At 38.5% G+C, this 21,461-nt stretch overlaps 1 protein-coding gene and 1 long non-coding RNA gene across 8 annotated transcripts in view; one reads left to right on the forward strand and one right to left on the reverse strand.

Annotated features, from left to right (window-relative positions):
- On the forward strand, positions 1–10,044 carry LOC123770074 (uncharacterized). The gene is made up of 2 exons (XR_006774305.2): positions 1–687; positions 9,847–10,044. It is a non-coding gene; the product is annotated as an uncharacterized lncRNA (long non-coding RNA).
- Positions 6,792–21,461, reverse strand: part of LOC123770071 (beta-glucuronidase) — a 27,736-nt gene continuing 13,066 nt past the window's right edge. For 2 of the 7 annotated variants that reach the window (XM_045761735.2, XM_045761738.2), the window contains 4 exons: positions 19,827–19,911; positions 13,165–13,341; positions 12,484–12,622; positions 6,792–9,014 (listed from right to left, as the gene is read on the reverse strand). In XM_045761735.2, coding sequence (XP_045617691.2) covers positions 8,848–9,014; positions 12,484–12,622; positions 13,165–13,341; positions 19,827–19,911 — 568 coding nt within the window. In that variant the 3' untranslated portion in view covers positions 6,792–8,847. Of the gene's footprint in view, positions 9,015–10,034; positions 12,143–12,483; positions 12,623–13,164; positions 13,342–16,130; positions 16,216–18,062; positions 18,145–19,826; positions 19,912–21,461 lie in introns of those variants that run through there. The other 5 variants (XM_045761736.2, XM_045761737.2, XM_069301341.1 and 2 more) reach the window with 5 other exon arrangements.

Genomic DNA, 21,461 nt, shown 5'->3' on the forward strand with positions numbered 1-21,461 from the left:
AGGACGAGGTGTCCTCAGAGATCGATAATGAAGCAGTGTTCTAGAAATGCTCGAACATCATCAGTTCTGAGTCGGCGTGTAAAGCTGTTTTTCCGTTCATAAACAGAGGTAAATACTGGCTAGATTACCCAGCATTTAGCCACACGTTATGAGGTCGGGCTTAACACCAGACGGATTATAATTAATATAATCCAGTTTTGTCCATCTATAAATATAAGATTGTTAATGTGATAATACAAGTAACAGCACGCGTATTAATATTTGACGCTCCGAACATGGGAACCGGTGACCAACTATTACAGCTCCGGGACCGGCCATTTGCCTGGTCGGGACGGACAGTGATGGATAGACTCTGGAACGGGGCGGTCGTTGACTCCGTGTGACTGTTGCACACGCGGTCACTAATATGAGAGAGGAGACACTGCACACTGGCCCAATCACCACCAGTACCCCCATGTTGGGTGCTGCCAGTCCACCGTGCACACCGGCCGTCCGCACCCACGTGTCAACAACAATATGACACGCTCGTCTGAGACTGAAGATTTGAGCTCACCCTGGGGCTGATATTAGAGCAATGTGAAACGAGTGGCCTAGTGCATAGTGAACAACATGGGGTGTGAGAACCTGTCGTGGGCAACATCACACAAGCCAATAAGCGTGCCAGGACCATAGCCAGCACCAGTACAGGTTAGTGGTAGTTATAGACCAGTATAGTAGTCCAACAGTCAGCCAGGTTAACCCGTTCATGGCCCTTTTCGACACCTGGAAAACCAAACTATATGCACTGTTTCAGTTAATGTTTCCATTGACTTGAAGTCATTCGACGAGGACAAGTCTTATGTCTGGCTTGGGGCTGGACGCTTACTTAAACGTCCAGCCCCAAGAACTGGAAGTCCTTCATAGAGTCCTCGGCGCACTTGCCCATGTGTCGAATCTTGGATTGTTAGCAGACTTAAAAGCTTCCCCTTCCCATAGGTCATAAGCCTTACCCTCTATTGGTCCCCCCTCCCCTCCTGGAACCCGCTCTTCCAGACTGTTAACCAGGTTCTCAATTGCTGCTGGGTGAACAGGGGGCGAACAGTTAAGGAATGGTGCCCAGTCAATCCTGTTTACAAGTTATGTTGCAGGAGGTCAATGTAGTATCACCGGAGGAACCATAGTAATGCCTGAATTCACCTGAGGGCCGCTCGCTAGTAACTTCGACTAGGAAATTTGAATTTTTGAATTTGAAGACAAAGCCAGCGGGTTGTCAAATTAGGATTTTGTATTTCTGCAATATTTTGTCACTAATAAGGGGTTGGGCGGGTAGGTAAGTTAGAGGTTAAGATGGGAGGTAACAGGCAAGGTTGGAATAGGTCGGGATCGAAAAATAAGTTAATGGTTAAAGAGTTTATAAAACTACATTTGTGAATGGGGTTGAGCCCGCGAAGTGACCTCTGATGGGCGGAGTGTAGTCAACGCCTGACGTGCGCGCCGGTGCTCTTTACATGGTATTTTAATAAAGGCAGAAGGCAATTTACCCATCGTTCTTGCCCTGGTATTTTTTCAACATTTATCGTGTGTGTGTATGTTCGGGGGGGGGAGGAGAGGGGGTTCATACACATGAGGCGTTCATTTGTCAATATCCTACTGAGCAACGGGCAAGTATACTTGCGTCCTGAACTCCAGCAATAAAGTATGTTGTATTTACACAGACGTAATACACCTCTCGGTGTATGTATCCCGTGTAACGGTATTTTAATAGAGTACATTCTTACTTAAATACCAGGAAGCAACATCTGGCAACAATAACGCGATCCACGCATCACTGGTATTCTTGAAGCACCTTCCAGTCCTTATATATCGTAAAAAAATATAAATAATCTGGAGTTTCAGACGATCTATACGTCACTAGACACTGTGCCAAATATTCTAGACATGTAAACACAAATATTGAGGTTAGTGGCCCTGCTGGTGTCTTCAGCGGGCCGATAAATCTTGCAAGCCACAGGAGGCGACGACGAGCGAGGTCCGGCCCTCTCGTTCACCAAGCCGCGACACCAACATTTATAATGACTGTGTATAATTACCTGAATTAGCCTGGTCACCATCTGTAGGGGCGTCGACGAGATAGGAAGCCGGCGGTTTGTCAAAGGTCTCGCCTAATTACTCGTGAGGAATTTTTCCGGTTGGATTTTGGAACCGAAATGTTGTGTTGGCATTTTACGGCTTCGGCGGGTAGGCGGTTCCGTGGGTTTATCACCGTGTGGGTGAAAGCATCTGTTCTGTCCTACATTGTGTGAGAGCAGACTTACATAGGCCAAATACAATAACAAGATGTCTGTACAATGCTGTTGCTGCATCCTTGAGTAACCATGGTAAGATTTTGTCAGCCTTCGTGTATTCTGGCTTTGTACACGAATTCTTAGGAAAGATCTGGTTCAAGGTTTGAACCTTCATTATTTGTTCCTTTCCTGTGCCCCCCCCCCCCATACCCGTCCCGTGAGCGGTGGAGGTTGTTACACAGGCACATAATGAACTCTGGCTTTGGACCCCAAATTCATTTTAGCTAATTTAGTTAAAATTTGATAAATTAATTACAAATGAATGTATATATCAATAGTCGTTTTGATAATACAAATGGTTCAAGAACTGTACGAAAGAGGCTCTAAAGCGAGAAGTATACACACGTGTGCTCAGCAAGTAAGATAAATATAGCCATTTAAATATAATAATTTTCCTAATGCTTCCCGCGCCCAAGATTACAAACACCAGCTTGCACAACCTACAGTAAGCAAACTTTGAATACTTGGTTAATATTTCCGGGGGTACATCATTTTGTGTGAAATGCTTTATTTCTTGGACGTTTGTAATAGCAAAATTTCTAAATTCAGACATTTTTCACATTCAGTTGCATAGTGAAGCTTTTATAATGAGTACTTCACACACTTTCAATACAACAATACAATTTTATTTAGGTAAGGTACATACATACAATAAATATTTACAAGGATTGTTTGACTTATAGGTAGAGCTAGTACATACAATGCCTAAAGCCACTATTACGCAAAGCGTTTCGGGCATTTCTTATCATTCTGTGTGTTCTTTCGTTTAACCTGATTACTTTGTATATGTATATACTCAATTAGTTGTGATTGCACGGTATAGGTTAAGTAATAATTGTAATTAAGAAGCAATAAGATTCTTATCTTAACATACTAAGAAGGTTAGGTGAGGTCGGTGTTTTCTATGAAGCTTTTCAAGGTAAACTAAAATATTCACAATCAATTAGTATGTCTCACATGCACTTATTAAATAAGCCAATATTGACTATAAGCAAGTGCGAGAACGCGTTGCACAACGTGTGTGTGTGTGTGTGTGTGTGTGTGTGTGTGTGTGTGTGTGTGTGTGTGTGTGTGTGTGTGTGTGTGTGTGTGTATGTATGTGTATTGTTGTGGAAGAGCGTGTATGTATATACGTCAGAAGTAATTGCGGACACGAAGCGGATGGCTGGTGGATTAGACCTTCACACAGACGCGGAGAAAATCTCTAGAGGTAAGAAAGTGCTGCTACTTTAATACCAAAACAAACAAAAAACGATAATGATGCATTATGGTTAGAGTTGAAAAGTGCTGTGAAGATTTCCTTCTAGCGCATCTTTCGCCAGATGCTCACGTTAAGGTTCGTAAGGCCACTCCTTCGAACCCTCATTGTAGATCTGTGTATAATTTTTTGACATATAGACTAACTTATTTTCTAATAAAATACGAATTTATTGTTTGAAATCACGTGTATATGTTTAGAGTCTGCTTCTACTTCTTTTAATTAAATTTTTGGTAACTGTAAACTATTTTGAAGCTCTTTATAATTATTGAGACTGCAGCTAGACCCGCGTTTCAATACTCTTCAAGGTGTCTTTGTGTAATTAAAGGTTTAGGACCAAGCTTGGCCCCAAAACGAAGCTTGGAAGGTCTTCTAAACACTTCTCTGAACACTGGCGGTGCTGGTGGACAAGAGGCGTGGCCCTTTAGACAAGTTGGGATTGGAGATCGGAAGAACGACGCTTTCTGGTATGATTCAGTTAATACGTTTAGACGCTAATTGGACTATAAATGTGATTCCATGTCCTGTTTAGTGTTCTTGCTGTTCAAAGTTGCTGGCTGTGCTGGCGTGGCTGGCTGTGCTGGCTGAGCTGGCTGAGCTGGCGTGGCTGGCTGTGCTGGCGTGGCTGTGCTCGTGTCGCTGCGTCTCGTCCCCAGACCACCTGATTGATCCAACAGTCTTATTATCCAATAAGACTGTGCAGCACCAACCAGCCGGGAGTCTGTAATACCGACATTCCTCTCTGCTTCGGTCAATGATATCAGCGGTAATAATAGTTACCAATAAACCTGGAGAGACAACAGACTCCGTGGCACCCTACTGCCACCTTAATTACTGCTCCCCCCCCCTCCTTGGCACCTCCGAGGAGCCTCGCTGGCCCTCTTCACTTCACCACCACAACTCTCTGTTGGCACATTGCTGGCCTCCACTTTGTACCTGGCTGTCCTCTCTCTTCCCCCTCCACTTTGTACCTGGTTGTCCTCTTTCTTTCTTCCTCTCCTCTTGTACTTATCTGGCTGTCCTCTCCACCGTGCTGGTGGGTGAGGCAGAGGGGGTGGGTGGGTGAGAGGACGCTGCTACCAATAACGGCAAATAATAACGATGAGGTTATTAATAATTGTATTGTAGAAAAGTTTTCATGTACAGGGAAACTTACCTGGGGGGAAAGAGTAATAGGGATATGATGTTTATTCTTGTATACTTGCTGTACTGCGCGTGTACAGATAACCAGAGGGTATAGGAATACGGGGCAGGGAATGAGGTAGGCGTAGCAGGGAGGGGGAGGGTGAGGAGAGGAGGTAGGGACAGGGGAGAGGGGTAGGAGTAGGGGAGGGGTTGAGGAAGGTTTCCAGTGCTTGAGCGACACACAAGTTATCATGAGGAGGAGAACGGGGATAATGGAGGGGGAGAATGGTGGGGGGGGTGACGGGGGAGGGGGAATGGGGGGGGGAAGGAGAGGGGGGAATGGTGGGGGGACGGGAGGACCGGGGGGGGGGGGGGAGGAAGGTTGCTGTGGTTCGGCAACGCCCACACGTTGCTGAACCACAGCAACGCATGGCCGCGTACAGCTAGTTAATAGGATTGGATTCTGTGGATTGCCAGTACCTGTATTACCCATTGTCAGACCTACCTCACTTGGACAAATTAAATGTCAAGGTAAATCCATTACAACAAATTATTTTTAATGAAACGATGGTTTTATTGAATTATCACCCAATAACTTTAAATTGCATTCTAAAAGGTGGTACAAAATTTGTCTGGAATATTGCTTTCATGTATCAGTTTCAATACTTGATCAGAAAAAAATAAAATTATGAACTTTGCAATTCACAAGGTGAATTAAACACAATTCAAGATTTACTCTTGAAGGGGATTGAAATGCTGTTTAAATATGCCAACGTTAGCTACGCATTCAAATGTCTTTTAGTTTACATTTTTATTTTATCTTATTGACACTTGCCAGTTTGACTCGGTTATTGTATGATTAAACTGCAAAATAAGAAAACAAAACACTATATACAGGTGTTATGTCTAGGCATACAGGTACAGTACTACGCTGTGTAAATGCACCGCTGTACACACAAACAAAGCTGCTTTACAAACTTTACTATTTTTTTTTTTTTTTTTTTTTTTTTTTTTTTTTTTTTTTTTTTTTTTTTTTTTTTTTTAAGATACTCGCCCGGCACTTCGTGAAAGCTTTGGCCTGGGTTTGTATCCGAGGGAGGATTGACTGGAGCCTCTGTTCACCCAGCAGTGAATGGGGGTACCTGGTTGTTAAATGGTTTGTCGAGTCGTATTCCGGGGAAAATTAGGATTAGGGAATTGCCTGAAATGCTATGAGCGCTAGTGGCTTTACAAGAATGTAAGAACTCTTGTAAGACTCTGTATATATATTATATAAAAAAAAAACCTGTCACAGCCACCACCCAGATAATCCATAATACCCATAAGGTAACATGCCACTATTCCCTTTGTAACTTCTCTCGTCTCCTCTCTCAGTACTTCATTGTAAAGTGTACTTGCCCATCTTGCCACCTGTAATAAAGGCTAATACTTCCATTCATAAATTCTGGCCCACAGTATTCATCTCCAAATGTCTCTTTCTCAGAAATCAAATTTTCTTTAATTTATTATTACCCTCATGAAAGGAGTGATTTCTTAATAGACTTGCCACTTGCTTTTACAACTCTTGGCTTTGTTTGAATTCATTAATACGCATTTCATTTTGTCGGGGACCAGCAGCCTATGTATGTAATACTGTATATAATATATATGTATATATTAATTATGCATACACACACACGTTAGGATTATATTAAAGCCCCTCTCCAACCCCCAAAGTCGAACCACTGGCCCTTCTCAGGATGCAAGCCCACAAACTGACTCGCTCCTGGGTACCTATTTACTGCTAGGTGAACAAAGGCATTAGGTAATAGGAAACATGCTCGTCCATTTGTCTCTCCTGGGATATAAACCTGGAATTCCTGGTTGCGATTAGAGTATGAGCCCAACTGTACTTGTCATTAAAATCTATTACATTATTTCTCAATCTTGTTTTCCTTATTCATTTCAAGTGCTAATATCCCTCTGAATCACATGTTTCTCTCATCCTAGCAATAATGCCCCAAATAAGACTTCTGGGAAGAATCGGTGAGCATGTGCTTGAACAATGTACAGACAAGAGTGATGCAGAAATAAGAGAATCTACAGAACAGTATATAACTTTTTTTTAATTGTATAAACATGGAAAACATTAACCTAAGATTTTATTGAAAATGTCTGCCAACTAATAGTGTAGCTTTATAGTAATAAACAATTACAATATTCAGATATATCACAATTAAGTTTCACAAATGCATGAAAATATAACAAATAAATAACTAAATAAATGTTGCAATATATACCGTTTCACATTTAACAATATTTGTGCTTTTGTTAGTTTTATTACAGTGGTGATAGCTATTTTTTAAATCAAATAAACTACAGTACTGTATAAAAATCTAATGTTCATATTTGTATTAATACAGTATTTTGCTGAAGATTACATTTGTTAAATACAGGTGTACTGCCATTAGCAAGTACAGTATACTGTATATCAAATAAATTTTGTTGTATTTTCAATTTTTATACAGATTCATATATAAGCAGACATATAAGCATGAAATGTGACTATAAATGTGTTTATGAATTATTCTGTAATTTAAAATTTTAGGTGAGTAAAGTATGCAAAAATGAATTTTAATTTGTAGACATGTATACTGTATTCAGTATTTTTTATTTTTTAATAATACTTATTTAACACCATTAAATATGCTTTGTAAATAATTTAATCATATGTAAAGCCTGATTACATAAAAATCTCTCAAATCAGTTAAGCTCTCTTATAGTCCAATACGCTCCTTATCCTTGCTCATGAATAAGGATTCTTGGATTCATCCACTTTCACGTGTTCGTGGAGATACTTTTTCCAAATTCTCTCGTCAGCAATGGAAAAATAAGTGCAATGGATGACTAAATATAAAGTAGATCAGTTATGAAGAGATTAAAACTGTATACCAACATAGAAAATTAAGTAATGCTACGAGGACACTATAAAAAAAGAGAATCATGGACAATTGGGAACATCACATCATACATATTACGTCTGTTGGTGCAATTAGAACAGGGAAGGGAGAAAGGGAAAAAGCCTAATCATTCCCTACAACATCCTCACTAGGTGTACCCATTAACAAAAATCAAAACATTCGCTCAGTTTAAATGGACTTGTGTGTGAATTCAGAGAATGCAAATTCACGCGTATAATTGTTTCTAATGTCAAAACCAAAACTGATTAATAAAAGGCTAATGCAACCAAAAAGTTCCGATCCAAGAGTCCTTAATTTCCAACTTAATACACTTTACGATTACTCTCTTGTATCATGGCAGCTTTCAAATGTTCTGCAATTCATAATGTACTGGATAGATGGCTGGATTAGGGTAAGAGAATTACCTGGCAAGTAAAAATATTCAGGTAAATATTTTATGGAGAATAGTGGAAGTGTGTGGGGCTGCTAATTCACTCTGCATGAGGTTCTCCAAGAATGCATACCTCAAGTAAATTGAATATATTAAGCTACGTCACAATTATTACACAGCCAATGTCATTTAGATAATACATCATTACATGATAACTACCCAATTTCCACTGTTCTTGGGGTAGGAAGGCATCAAATCAATCCATAGGAAATATAAAATATTCATGTTGCAATATGAAAAAAGCATTTAAGGTATTTAAAGTATCCAGCCAATTTTGCATACAACACATCATAATGTAGCCTCAACACTAGTAAATTATCTGCAGTAGTGTACCCAACCACTTGTACAACTACATCCTTTGAAACGCTACATTTTCAATGCTTGAGGTAATAGTGTTTAAGCAGACAGTTGTGAGACGCTTGCAAAGCCTCATCTTTTAGCCACAGGAATAGAAGACAGGTTTAAGTAACATACAGGATGTGATCCTGCCGGGGCACATAGCCTATCCACCCTGATTTAATGCTTCTTGTCTGGGAGTTGAGCAAAGGTTCGTGTACCTCTAACCACTGACTACACAAACTGTGTGTACATATCACCAATGACCTCATGCCATGAAAAAGTCATATTCACTCATGCGAATCATGAAAACTGATTACAAAATTTATGAAAATTCATACAGATGACCTCAGAAAATTCAAATGTAAATTATATCCTGCTGTTGTTCTCGTACTACAATATTAACTGAAATGACTATAAATTCAAGGCAAATGTAAGCCTGCCTGTATCTTCAGGAATGGTAGCATTATCAAGCTTATGTGCCAGTGACCAGTAATGTAATCGCATCAAATGGCCGGCCATTTTGGGCTGTCGAGCTCTTGTGAAGAGGCCCTTCATGCAAGCACCAGGCCGGTTGTATTCTGGAAGGAGTCAGGTATAAGAGTTAACAGTTGATCGTCATAATTAATTATAGACTTGATCAATTAAATACAAGGGTTTTATCAGTGTTAAACGGTAATATAGTCCCAAATATCTATTAATCATTAAAATACAACAAAATGTTTAATATTAGATGCTGTTAAACTCGTCTCACTCCTGTGTCATTATAGCCATTTTGTGCTGTTTAGCAGTTCATCATACTGTACAAAAAGTCTTAAGGTGAATAATTTGAAACTATTTCACTGAATTAGGTTAACTTAGATAAAAATAATAATTTTCCTAAAATTTTCTTGTCCAGTTTTTAACCTGGTATTTGCCACACAGGACCAGCAAGCCTGTGTGACATAGAATACATAAATATTCATACTTTATATTTTGCAAGAATATGTAAACCAGGTTGCACATCACCACCATAGTAATATAATATACATCTGAAGGAGCAGTTTATCCAAGTTTGCACTCTGCATTGGAAATAGACTTTGCACAAGTGTGTCCTTAAAGCCAATTCAGTACAGTATACTCTAAATAGGCACAGAGACATCGGATAGAATAAAAAAACTAGTCGGTGTAGAGAGTAGACATACCCATAGCTGGGTACTCAGAATTATTAAGAAATGACTGCAACAGCTCTGTTACATGACCAGTGTGTTCAGATGAGTTTAATCATGTATGGCTGTGCAAATTTCTATAGCTTCATTATACAATTTAGTTTATCCTTTGAATTGTTCTTATTCAAATTTTGATACATTATATGTTTTGCCAATGTAAGTTTCATGGCTCTAATAACATGCTATATGTTTTTTCTTTTTACAGCTGTAAAAGCTGTAATTAATCAATTAGCAGACTGAAGACAAGCCTCATTTTAGAAATTGGAGTTGGTAGTGGAAGAAGAGGCTCATCACCTGCACTTGGCTGCTAGGCCCCACTGTAACTGATTGTGTGGAAGTGTGCATATTAATCTGTGATGTTATACAGCATAAATGGTATAATGAATAGATAGGTAATGTTTAATTGTTTTTATTTAAACCTTTCACTATATTCACTCCCCCACCCCCTCCCCATCAGGTTGATGCATCCTAACCACATGAAAGTGGAATAGAGGTTATCTTGAGGTTATCTTGAGGTTATCTTGAGATGATTTCGGGGCTTTAGTGTCCCCGCGGCCCGGTCCTCGACCAGGCCTCCACCCCCAGGAAGCAGCCCGTGACAGCTGACTAACACCCAGGTACCTATTTTACTGCTAGGTAACAGAGGCATAGGGTGAAAGAAACTCTGCCCAATGTTTCTCGCCGGCGCCTGGGATCGAACCCAGGACCACAGGATCACAAGCCCAGCGTGCTGTCCGCTCGGCCGACCGGCTCCCTAAGGTGTATTAACTGAAATATTGTAGTGGAATATTGTATTTTGATCCAATAACCCATCGAGTATTGGGTAACGTCAGATATAAGGTGTTCGGAATCGTGGTACAGATGGAATGAAAAGGGAATTTTCTATCTAGAAATTTAGTAAATATGCCTCAAATTTTTTTGTTTACAGTACCTCATTTGAATTCTTGGTTGAAAACTGAAATAAAGCTGCCACAGCAAAAGGGTTTAATAGATAGTGTCATGTGATTAAGGTTTAAACAAAAGGTACGTAATAATTTTTAATACGTATCACCCTACACCAGATATATTGTAATACAAATATCAAACGACAGAGGACAAGATTTTCTCATGCCTAGTTAAACCTAAATAAGCCTCGCAGGCTTCTTGTCCACATCAGTGGGAAACTGAAACAAAGCAACAGTGCTGTGTGAGTGTAGCCCATGGAAAAAAAAAAAACACACGATAGAAAATAGAACCCATGTACATGTCATGATATAGCTTCCATTGGCAACCAAAGTCTACAAGCCTAAGGCATTATTTTTTTAATAAGTGCCAACAAAGGATTCTGCATATGAAGTGTAGAGCTTCCAGAGGCAACAAATCGTCAAATATTTCAAGATAAAATTATATTTACAAAGTTTTGTGGTCAACTATGCAGTAGAGCAAGTGATCATATTGTGCTTGTAAAATGCCAGCAAATACTATCGCAACCTTGTTTGTGTGACTGAAGGTCACACAAACTATTCATTTGATATTGCAAACTAACTTGTCTTTAAACTATTTTGCAATAGGCTTGGAAAGCTATACCATTAAAAGATGTCTACAGTTTACAGTTTATGATTAACTCGGTGTACCCCTGCATACCACCACCAGAAAATAAGCATCATCAACCAAAGGTATATCCCTCATTTGTTTAAATAGGAAAAAAGCCACCCAGTAATTAAAATGGATGAATTAAGCTACTATGCAAAACTAGAAAGTCTAATTATTCCTGTAATGAAGTAATAACGTTTTTTCATTCATATTAAACAAACCTAGAAGCTCCAGCTGAAGAGAGTTAAGCCAATCCACTGAACACAATTGTAGAAGCTAAGGAGTTAAGCTGGTCGTGCACGGTGGTGGTGGCAGTAACATTCAGCTACTGAAGACGGCTTACCTTAATTACCCCTTCTCTACCACTTGAGCAAATATTTAGGAATGCTGTACTACTACAGTACTCCAATTTTCTTCAGTTTAAACCCTGAAAATACTTTTGTAGATAAAGAAAATCTAAATCTAAATTATTTTAATTTCAACAACCACAAAATTTTGACTAACAAAATGCTAATTCATTTGAACTGGAGAATCAGGAACATTAATTTCTTTGCATAAATGCCATTCATATCAAACCATGTAATTTAAATACCTAAAAGTATTTTTAATTATCTTCAATTATAAAATATTTTTCAAATTAAATTTACGAGAGAAAAGTGCAGATATTAAAACTTTCAGCAATTATTTAAATACAAAAAAATTCTGATCGCAATGTAACATGCACTTCCCTATAAAAAATATTGGTCGTTTTGTCTTTAAAAATAATCGGCATTAAACATTAAATTTCCCAAAACAATGAGGTTCTTCATCGTCGGACAACGGCACTTCGGCAAGTTTTTGGTAACGGTAACGGAGGACATGCGCTGCCAGTTTGGGTTGGCGATCGCGGGTGAATATTCCTTTCTTGTTTCCCACCACACGTATGATGCCTACGGTGTCAAAAATAAGCTTTCAATAGCTTTTCAAATAATTATAACATTTTATATCATATCAAACATTGATAATCAATTCACACTACAAAGACTCGAGGGAATTTTTTAAAGCTTGTACTATACGGAAATGGAAGAACGCAACAAAAATCATTTAAGTTTTCTTAATAAAATGTATTGGCTGCTCCTCCATTGCTTCAATTTTAATAAGATGTATTTCTTTAAATGAGACTACTTACATAAAGTTTACAAATCCTGGAAGAGAGAACATATTCAGCCTCTCCTTTCAGAAGATGCACCAAGCCTCTGGCCAGCTGTGAGTACTCAGTATTCACACTTACCCTGTGGAGTAGCAAAGTCAGCAAAGTTCCAGATCATCTCCCCAATGAAGAACCCTTTGCTGCGTAGCTCATCGAATGCTTCAAAGTTTTGGATCATCAGCTCGGCCTGATACTCTTCGGACCATGTGAATGCTGGATCCTAAGAGGCAAAAGTAGAAGTAGTAGATCTTGTAGTATGATCCAAAAGAATTTTACAATGCTGACAATAAAATAAAGATTCTCTATCTTTGATAGGGAAATGATGCTTTGGGATACTTACACAGGTCTAAACACAACCATTTATGAATTTTAATTAAAAAAATAACTAACGTGCAAAACGGATATAAATAATACATGACCTATAACTGCAAATATATGATCAACTGGTATGGAAAATTACAAATATTGTCCTGGATATACAAATATCCTGGAAAAAGCATTACATGTGAATTACACAAAAGTATCAGTCAAGGTATTAACTTTACACTACTATATTGCAAAAACACACCCAATGGAAATGGGATAATGTTGATGAACAAAAAGTTCAATAATTTCCAAAGGCTTAGGTTATCAAAACTTAATTATGTAAGTGATAATTAGAACAGGAAGGAGTGGGGGGGGGGGGGGGGGGGAGAATGCAGCATCATACTTGCCATGCCTATACATAAATATGAGAAAATAAAACAAAAACGAGAAACTAACAGTGTGCAAACCGGGAACGGAACCAGCCCCATACTCCGATATCATGACTGGTTTATTGTGGAGCGCGTGCCACTCTGTGAACTCGGTGACGGTCTGCAACTTGATGAGTTCCAAGTGGCCAGTATCGCTGTACCACGAGTAGTACCGGTTGACGAGGATCACGTCAATACTGCTCGCCTGGTGAGCCAAACAAAATTAACAGCTACTCAGCAATTGAGGGTTTATAATCAAATACAGTACAGTATAAAGAAGTTGGTGAAAATCTTGACTTTGCACTGTACTTTGAAAATGGTAATTCAAGAGTTGTATCTTCATTTAGCTCATTAATATATTTTACAGCTAATAATTGATTCTTTAACAATCTACAGCCAATTCAAATATGTTAAGAGCGGGTTAGGCTACAGTGAATAGATCGCTGAAGGCAAGATTACAGGCAAGTTGTCTATTTGGTCAAAACATTTAGTTTACCCATGCAACTCCCTTGTTATATAATAAAGCAAATTATTAATGATAAATATAGAGAACACATGCATTAGAAACTACAATGTTCTGATGAACTGCTTGAAACACCAAATAGGCATATTTTTCTTATTTGCATACATGGCAATATTCTCTAAATGATATTATTCAACAACTCTAATTCAATCTGTCACCCTTTCTCCATCCCAATGTCATAGTGTTAAATAAGCCCATGTCTTTTAAGCACTTAAATAAGCACTGTCCCTGTACCTGTTATTGTTCTGAATGTGCACTCCCTCACCAGGAATGGCTGCAGTGAACCCTTATATAATAGTTTTTAGCCATCAACACGGAAAAGGGAAGTTAAGAATAAGATGAAAAGGACGAGGGTATCAGTGTTGTGACCAAGCATCTGTAGGTGTCTGAGAACTATCTGTAGGGCAGAAGATTGAGCAAGATAATGTTTGGATGAGAGGCATGTTACCTTGAAGTTTAAGTAGAGTGAAAATGTTCTGATAAGACAGCACCTGTCACCCTCCCATAACTGGAATGGTGCATTGGCAATAAACATGCAGACATGAAATATTCATATGAATGACATGATATGAGGTTTTAGTTTAAGCGACACAAAACACACACACACACACACACTGCTCTTAACATTAAGCTGGGGCTGTATTCATAAGCAATAAACTACATCCATAAAAAAAAAAAAAAAGAGGAAAAAAAAGTACCCTATGAAGCAATTTACTTCAGGGAAAATAACAAAATGCAGTAATATTTAGAAATTGATGCACAATGTCGTGTGACAGCATGTTGTAACATTACTGAAAAACTCAAATAAATCACTTGAACACTAAAAACTACCATCTACTGGGTACTAAAACATTGTTTTCCACAATTACAACACATTAAATGGACAAAATCCAAACTTGTAATAAATCAATTTAATTTCAATGAATAATTTGTTGCAATGTATAAAGGTGTATCAAAAGATAATAAACTGAGATAACCAATGACAAGTAGATCAATTAGTAGTGGCGTAATAGTGGCTTTAGGCATTGTATGTACTAGCTCTATCTATAAAGCCAACAAACTTTGTAAATCTCTTTATGTATGTACCTTACCTAAATAAAGATTATTATTATTATTATTATTATAATTACTGCTCTAATTGGGTTCGTTCTCAACTCTCAATCGGGACTCCTCGGTTCGAATCCTGGGCGGGACAGTAATGGTTAGGCACATTTCCTATCACCTAATGCCTCTGTTCATGTAGCTATATATAGGTACCTGGGAGCTAGTTAACTGTTGTGGGGCTGCATCCTGGGAAGGGTCAGTAGTTTGACCTGGGGGGAAGGGGGGTTGTTGAAGGCCTCAATATAAGCTTAACAAGCAATGTTCCTAAAATTATATATTCAAAATTTTGGTCTTGTGGAATGTTCTTGTGGAAGCTTTTTCATTATATTATACAGTAAATGATTTAATTTTTTTATAGTTAAAACTAATAGAAATTTGGTTAAATTTGGTCATTACTGTAAGTCAGTACAGTAATTCATGTTTTTTTTTTTTTTTTTTTTTTTTTTTTTTTTTTTTGAGATATATACAAGAGTTGTTACATTCTTGTACAGCCACTAGTACGCGTAGCGTTTCGGGCAAGTCCTTAATCCTATGGTCCCTGGAATACGATCCCCTGCCGCGAAGATTCGTTTTTTCATCCAAGTACACATTTTACTGTTGCGTTAAACAGAGGCTACAGTTAAGGAATTGCGCCCAGTAAATCCTCCCCGGCCAGGATACGAACCCATGACATAGCGCTCGCGGAACGCCAGGCGAGTGTCTTACCACTACACCACGGAGACTGCTCAAATGTTCTAATATAATATAATATTAATTGAAATAAACCAATCTCAAAAGAGATACTGTATTTAAAAATAATGAAAATCACTGCTTGTTAGGAAATATTTGCCTTGCATATTAAGCCAAGTAGTGCGGTTCTGGCTATTTGGTATGATACATACATACATACACGGGCTGCCTATCCCCCAACAAAATTATATAAACAAAATATTGAAATGTACAAATACTTTATGAAGCTCTTGTTGTGCAGCAAAAAATAAAAAAAAAAAGCTCTCAGTTCGGCATAATTTAGTTGGATGATCTCAAGTGTTCCCAAGTACCGTGCAAGATCTGACAGGAACATTTGAAAGAGTCTGTGGTGCCGTTATCAAGCATGTCGGCCTGCCTGACTGCACGAGTTGCATCACCAAATGGTACTACACTATTATTATTACCCGAGGAAGTAAACATGTGGGCAATTAGTGAAGCAAAAATCGTCTAATATGCATAGAAGTCTTATAAAAATTCAGAAATATTTGCTTTTAAAATGCAGGTAATAAATCAGCATAACAAGAAAACACATTTATAAAGTACATGCATTAAGCATTTGAAAATCATTCATCATAAGTTTTGGACAACGTGCAACAACAAACACTTTAGGCACATACAGCGTGTTCTTTGTCCTTTGGCCGATTAAGTACACATGTTACAGGCCGAGAGGAATCTTCAGCCTTAGTAGCTAGTACAACTTTGCTGAGGAATAAGAGAATTCAAGTGAATGAAAGATATGGAGGAGAGGATTGGGGATTATCAGTTGAAGGAATGGGGGGGGGGGGGAGAAGTGGGAGGGGAGGGAAGGGAACTATCAGGAGAAAGTGCAGTCATTATGACTATATAGCACTTGGAAGGGATCAGGATATGGATTTGGGATGGGATGAGATAGAGGGAAGGAATGGTGCCTAACCACTTGGATGGTTGAGAATTGACTGCTAACCTGCATGAAGTGAGACCGCCACCCTGCCATCCAGTCCAAGTGGTTGAGCTGGACAGAAGAGCAGAAGTGGACAGTAGGACAGAAGGTAGGGTGGAAGGAAGTGGACAGGAGATTACCAGTTTGGGGGAACCGGAGGCAACCCAGAGAATATCTATCCCCAACAAATAAACAAAACATTGCTATAGTACTTCATCTCTTACAACATCTAAGAGTTCACCAGAAAGCAAACTTTATCACAAAACATAACACCAACACCTATGGTCACATGGATGTATGTCGTGATATAATGCAAGCCCACCAGAGCATAAAAACATTGGGTGGTTTCTTCTATTTTTATAACCCTCTTATCTCGATTCTCTTCAAATTTCCTTCATAGTCTTTAGGTTATTAAGTTAAAGTTCCTCTCCCTCATAAATTTTCACCAAGACATTTCTTGTGCACTAAACATTAAAAAATGAGATCATAGCCTGTAACTGTGTACATTAGATTCCAAATTGTATGAATGTTAAACCACAGCACAGTAACTTAAGAACTTTGTGAGAAGAAATAGGAAGCATTCCAGGACATAGGATTTTATTACATAAAAAAAAATTTAAATGTAGTTAAAAACGTGTGCGCACATTTAATGAGTATGTTATAGAATAGTATGGGATCTTGTGCCTAATGGAGAATGTTGTATGCCACTTAAAATACTGTACTGTAAAAGGGGATCTTGCACTTTTTCATTGTCAGGTACAGGAAGCCTTTTAAGCTTATGGAGATCCCCATAGGGCAATGACCAATATACCCTAGATGCAACCCATAACAGTTGCTTAACTCTGTTGTCTGTTTACCATTATGTGAACCGAGGCATTAGATGTAAGAAAACAATGCCCAAATATCTTGCCTTGTATGGGACTCGAGCCCAAGACCACTTAGCTATAGTAACATGTACGTGGTATAAACACGAGTCACCTGCAGAACAGTAGTTAGCACAATCGACTTGCAACCATAATTTGATTTGCAAGATGAGATGTGTGAACATACTTCCTTACACCTGATGCCTCTATTCACCTAGCAAGTAAACAGGTTCTCAGGAGTTGCGCAACTGTTGTAGGTTGCATCCTGGCTAAGGTCAACTGATGGTCTCGGCAACCTTGATAAGCCTCGGGAATTTCCTGGCCCTCAACAATAGGAAACCATATGTAATAATTCAAGATAATCAAACTTTAAAGTTTGAGAAGTTTAAATATGGTCTCTAGGAATTTGTTCAGTTTTGTGAACTTCAATTATATACCAAACTCCTAAATTTGTGTAAAAAAATTATGAAGTTCCAAAAATATCACATTCCAAGTGCAAGTATTGTACTATATATTGCATTTCATATAACATGGAGTACTGTACGTTTACAAAGTCCATCACTACGTTAACCACCCACTACATACAATTACAAACACTAAGTATTCCCACAGTGGGCACATTAACATCAAGGAAAAATGATGACAGAAATATTATCAGCCAAAGTGTGTGCAAAATACGTGTTCCCATATCAACACAACCTTGCCTATGTAAATCAACTAGTGATAGTATGATTTACCCATTAAAAAAGTTGCATATAACAACCTACAGCAAATTCAAGCAGGCCCTGATTCAGCACGCAAGTCACTGGCCGGGTGGGGTCAGCAGTGTGGGTGGCATTTACAACTGACCTGAGGATCAATTACAAAATAAGAGAATATATCAAACTAGGGTATTGTTAGCAAGAGTGGCTTTCTGCATGTCACAGATCTATCATTGACAAACTGCCGGCTTCCTGCTCCCGTTGAGGCCACTATAGGTAGTGGCCCTCTTAAATTCTGGTAAATCCCCATAACTTCCTTTACATGTTTAGTCAGTTCAGATATATTTGATGCCTGTGCTTTACCATGTATAATTAAAATACTGTATTCTGATATGAACTCTGAAAGGAATAGTGACATCATAAATCACTGAGTGGAGCTCCAAACTTGTCTTGCTTTATTTTTGTATGGGTTGATAAATGTTTTGTTGAACTTCAGTGCTTGTGAACACATTCTGGTTAGAGATGGAGTAAAAGATATACTGTGTATGGGTACAGTAGACAAGCATACAGAGCTGTGGACAGTTGGAACAAATTAGGTGAAAAGGTGGTGGATGCCAAAACCATCAGAAGTTTCAAAGAGCTATATGATACAAATCATAGAGAAGACAGGATGCCAAGTGTAGCTCTCATCATATAACTACACTTGGGTAATTACACACACACAAATGTACAGTATATACATATATACATATAGCTGGTGCCTATCTTTCTGGTTGGTTTGCAAAGTCCCTAGACTAAGAACTGTCGCAAGGGTTGTAAGTACATTCTTAATATCTCGAATTAGTCCTTCCCAGGAAATGTCTAAAGCTAAAGACATTTCCCAGTAAATGTTTTAAGTTGGCAACTCTTGAAATATAGTGTCTATTGAATGTTTTAGAAATCATGACAATAATCACTTTGCTGGAAAAGAAAATAGGATAGATTCTCTTAATACTGTAGTAGATAAAACAAAGGGCTCCTTTGTTTTATCTACTTGCACAGGCTCCTTGTGCAATGATAAATATTTGGATACAATGCAGTTATCCAGAGAGCATGAAAGTTGGTCACAGGTAACAGAATGTACAGTATCCCTATATTGTAAAGTCACTGAGGCAATGTAAATACTGTACTGTAGTTTACTTTTCATTATTCATCATCTAAATTTATTCAGAACTACTATAGTAATCGAGATTGTTTTGGAACGCTTAGAAGCCGATACTCTAGTACTCTGAGCCTTGGAACGTTTGCACTAAACACATGTTAATTTGTAAATTTAGAATGGAATGGACAAAATTCTAAATATTACGTTAATTTGTTAAGTCTCCAATCCAGTGGAGTGATCACCAGTGAATGCAAGTTAACAGAGCCTAGAATGGTGGACTGGACTTCCAAAATTCTCATGCTCTGGTACACTTGAAGGCGAGAGTTTTCAAGTACTGTATCTCTTAATGGGATAACATGACCAATTAATAATTGTTGTGGGAACATGAAGTGGCCATATTGAAAAGTCCACAACAGCAAGGAAACCAAATCGCTTCAACAGGTACAGTAGTTAACAATTCTGAATTTCACATTCTCCACCTACCTGTGTGTGGAGAATGTGATTACTCCTGCTGCCTTATCTTGAAGAAATAGACAACTTAAAAGTTTCCAGTCTGCCTCATACGGTACATTCCATAAAGCACATAACCCCTCGGGAGACATTTCAGTAAAGATTTACACGGGAAAAAAACGATATGAGTTTAACAAAATACTTATTCACTAAAAGGAAAGCATATATGGTTTACGTACAGCATATTCTGATTTCTTGTCATAAGACAGAACACAAGTGACAGGACGAGTCGGATCAGCAGCTTTGGTTGCATTTACCACATTGCTGTAAATAAATGTTACACTGCAAACATCTTGGTAAGTTTAATGACATACCCCTTAACAAGTGCCTATCAGCAAAATGTGCAAAGAAAAGTATTTGAAACTCTCCCACCATAATTTGCAGAGAACTAACACAGTAAAATATTTTCTAACAATAAACATCTCTTGGAGCTATACCACTCGATTTCTTATGAAAGGTCCTGCTGGTTCTGTGGATAATATCATAGACAACCTGTGCAGGTCAACATTCTGCAACAGAACTGCAGGAATATTTTTGAACATCCCTGTCAGGTTATACTGGCGTAAGGTAAATACTCGATCCCAACCAGAATAACCCCCATAAGGCAAATTTATAACAAAAACTAATCTAATCACTGCTTGATATCACAGGGACCATCAAATGACAGCACCCAACACCTGACCACCACCACCAGAACCATGTAATCAGGGGTATTGGACATGAATTAGCTTTTGTTCTTCCCAATTGGTCCTTTGTGCAATCATGGCAGATAAGGCCATGTGCTGCCATTGGGTGACTGTGAAATGATCATCCTTTCTCCAGGTCAAGTCCAGGTGCCTGGATGTGGGGCATCCTAGGACACAGATTGCTTTCTTTCCATGAAGCTTTATCTGGCACCACTGCAACACTTTGAGTCAAGCTACTTGTATGTATATTATAAACTCGCCTCAGACTATTCTCTAAGGAGCAACCAAGTGTAAAAGCTCAGAAATCAGGGTATGAGTGTACTTTACATGATAAACTCTTGCTTGAGCAGTACACTCGGATCTTCCAATTACCTCCCATCTATGCCAGATAACTTGTTTTATAGGTTCGTCATGTAATGCGAGAGGTAGCTGGAGTCAGGGCAACCTTATTTACATGTCAGCGCTGCTATCTGGAGGTCAATGGTATTGGCCAGGTAGACCAACTAGTGGGTAACAAAAGCACTGCTTGGCAGTCCCTTAGATACCACATAACATTTGGAAGGACATTTATGGTAGTTATTTAGAACACGCTTTATGGAGGTTATTCTGGTCTGGATTGGGTATTCTCTAATGTCTCCCTTGCACCAGCATGACCCAGCTGGGTATGTTCAGAAAGATCCTTGGTGCAGTGGAGTGGAGTGGTATATTTATCTATCCCGACTGTTAATAATGCTGTCCAGAGGACCAGTAGAATCTTGCCTAAAGAAGCCATCAAATGTCTTGCCCAAAACTGAGCCTTTCATATACAATCTTAAGTCAGATTTTTTAACAAGCTTCATTATCAAAAGTGAAATAAGATTGAAGCATACCCAATGAACATAACTGATGATTGCTATAAAGCACTTAAAACCACATTCCAGTGTAATACATTCCAAAGTGTAGTCCTTTTAATTTTAATTCAATTTTTTTACAGCAATCTTCACAGTTCACTTATGGTTTAGCTTATTAGAGTACAAGAAGATCCTTCATAATTTCCCCTATGCACCTATAGGATTAATGAGGATCAACTTTTCTATTTTCCAAACACAAAAACATTTTCCAAACGTTTTGCAAAAATTAAAACCATCA

The sequence above is a fragment of the Procambarus clarkii genome, chromosome 45 (assembly GCF_040958095.1).
Source record: "Procambarus clarkii isolate CNS0578487 chromosome 45, FALCON_Pclarkii_2.0, whole genome shotgun sequence".
In the NCBI taxonomy this organism is placed as follows: domain Eukaryota; kingdom Metazoa; phylum Arthropoda; class Malacostraca; order Decapoda; family Cambaridae; genus Procambarus; species Procambarus clarkii.